Source organism: Monodon monoceros, unplaced genomic scaffold (genome assembly GCF_005190385.1).
Source record: "Monodon monoceros isolate NGI ecotype Baffin Bay Population unplaced genomic scaffold, NGI_Narwhal_1 Contig475_ctg1, whole genome shotgun sequence".
Taxonomy (NCBI): domain Eukaryota; kingdom Metazoa; phylum Chordata; class Mammalia; order Artiodactyla; family Monodontidae; genus Monodon; species Monodon monoceros.
Window position 1 is genome coordinate 13666 of NW_021700629.1, and position 2591 is coordinate 16256.

At 55.4% G+C, this 2591-nt stretch overlaps 1 protein-coding gene across 1 annotated transcript; it reads right to left on the reverse strand.

Moving 5' to 3' along the window:
- Positions 1-1330: 1330 nt before the first annotated feature.
- LOC114888155 (lysine-specific demethylase 4D-like) lies at positions 1331-2580 on the reverse strand. The gene has a single exon (XM_029210146.1). It carries the CDS (start codon positions 2365-2367, stop codon positions 1354-1356), a length of 1014 nt encoding a protein of 337 aa, XP_029065979.1. The 5' UTR covers positions 2368-2580; the 3' UTR covers positions 1331-1353.
- Positions 2581-2591: the final 11 nt, after the last annotated feature.

The window sequence follows — 2591 nt, forward strand, 5'->3', positions numbered from 1 at the left end:
CATTTGTATGAACTATAATGAAGCCTCTTTCATTAATAGGAGCAAACTCAGAACCTGCCAAAGAGGGGAGGGGAGTCTCCAGGTGCAGAGGCCAGTTCTCACTCCAATTCCACTTCTTTGAAGGTTTTCTGGATAACCCCCATTACCATCAAGGTGACCACAGGTGGGTTTGTTCCACATAATATGGTCCTGGTCTAATTTTTATTCAAGCAAGGGGCAGAGATGAGGTTGGAACTTTGATTAAAGGCTTAATTCAAACTACAGGGAAAGACAAACTAACAGTAACCAGAAGCAAGGTAATTTTGTTTTATACAACTCACTTTTCTCACCTTCTAGTTGATGCTTCGTCTCAAGGAACACCTGTTGCCTGATTTTGTCTGTCCCCAGCACCAGGAACTGATTCTCTGTATCCCTTCCCACTGTCCACATTCAGGAAGGGGAGGAGACGAGAGAGGGCAAAAGAAGCTGCCCTTCCCAGTTGTGCTTTGTTTCCTTTATAAGAAGGGATCCTAGTCAGATTTGATGTTAATTATCAAGACTGACTTAGCCTAGTAGGTGCATCAGAATCACCTGCAGGGCTTGTCAAACCACAGCTTGCTAGGCTTCAACCACAAAGATTCTTTTTTTTTTTTTTTTTGCGGTACGCTGGCCTCTCACTGCTGTGGCCTCTCCCGTTGCGGAGCACAGGCTCCGGACGCGCAGGCTCAGCGGCCATGGCTCACGGGCCCAGCCGCCTCGCGGCACGTGGGATCTTCCCGGACCGGGACACGAACCCGTGGCCCCTGCATTGGCAGGCGGACTCCCAACCACTGTGCCACCAGGGAAGCCCAACCACAAAGATTCTTGATTCAGTAGATCTGAGGTGGAGCCACAGAGTTTGCACATCTAACAAATTATGAGATGCTGCTGTTGGGGCTGGACCATAGTTTTAGAATCTCTGACTGAGCCCATATCCATTAAAGATGATTCTTTTAGAGACTTCCCTGGTGGTGCAGTGGTTAAGAATCCACCTGCCAGTGAAGGGGACACGGGTTTGAGCCCTGGCCCGGGAACATCCCACATGCCGCGGAGCAACTAAGCCCATGCACCACACCTACTGAACCTGCGCTCTAGAGCCCACGAGCCACAACTACTAAGCCCACGTGCCACAACTACCGAAACCTGTGTGCCTAGAGCTCATGCTCTGCAACAAGAGAAGCCGCTGCAATAAGCCCACGCACCACAATGAAGAGTAGCTCCCCTGCTCGCTACAACTATAGAATGCCCACACGCAGCAACAAAGACCCAACGCAACCAAAAATTAATACATTTATTTTAAAAAAAAAGAGCTTCTGTGGTTTCTGGGGTGGAGGGTCAGATAAAGTCACATTTAGCAAATTCTTCAGTAGTCATGGGCTCACAGATTGAATACCATGCACTGGCGACGAATTCCTCGCAGGACTCAAGAGATGCAGGTGCCTCTAGCTTTAGCCCCAGGGGATCACAGTCAAGGGTGTGCGGGAGACTCGTCTCTGCTGCTGGGACAAGACTCTTAGATGCATAAGACTGGTCCCAACTTAAATCCTCACAGAAGCTCACGGGGGCCCTGCAGTTCCCAGCATCGTCCCTGGGAAACACTCTCACAGTCCCAGGGACGTAGGGAGGAATCAAAGGGAGGCTGTCAAGGACACTGGATGTAATACCCTCCAGAGATGGCAGGCATGGGCCAGGGTGCATCGGATTTTCGGGATCCAATGGAGGACCCAAGGGTTGAAGGTCAGGGGCGCAACAGCACCCGGAAGGCTTAGAAGGATGCTGCAGCCATGGGCTCAGCAATGCAGGACTGTCCATCAAGGGACCGCCAGCAAACGGGAGCTGAGCTTCGAAGTCCAGACATGATGGGTGTGTTGTGTCTAAGGACAGGCGCCTCCTAGTCCGGGCCCGGACAGTCGGATCCTGAGTCCCCTCTTCCCGAGGACGACGACGAGGACCGTATCGTCCAGGTAGGTGGAGATCCGCAGCAGATGGACCTGCGGTCAGCGGCGGAGTCAGGCCGGGTTCCGCGGAGCTGTAGGCAGCCGCAGCCCCGAACTGGGCAGCAGAGCAAGAACCCCGGGCCGGCGAGGGGGGCGGGGACGCAGGATCCACAGGGGCTCGACAGCGGGTCCCATGGCAGGCGGCCACGGGCGGACGGCGGTGCGAGGCGCTGCGGGACGGACAGTGCCTCCGGCGGAGCGCGGGTCCCCCAGGAGCGCGGACCTCCCTCCAGGCGTTCAGGAACTGGCTGCTGGGCTCCGTGGGCTGCGTGTGGTCCACCACGGTCCGGTCCTGCCCGCGTTTCCACAGCTCGTAGCGCTCCGGTTGCAGGATGCGCACGAAGGCGTCCATGGAGAAGGCGACCCGGGCCTCCCCGCAGCTGCACTGCGATGCCACTTTGCCATAATCGATCCAGCGCGGGGAGGCGAAATTGATGGCTTCCGCGCAGTTGAAACCATGGTTGAAGCCGGAGTGGTAGCCATAGGGAAACGTCACTATGAACTCTCCAGCCTCCTGAGTGACCCGACCGAAGGGGATGCCGTTCTCCTTGAGGACCGTGGGCGAGATGAGAGCCA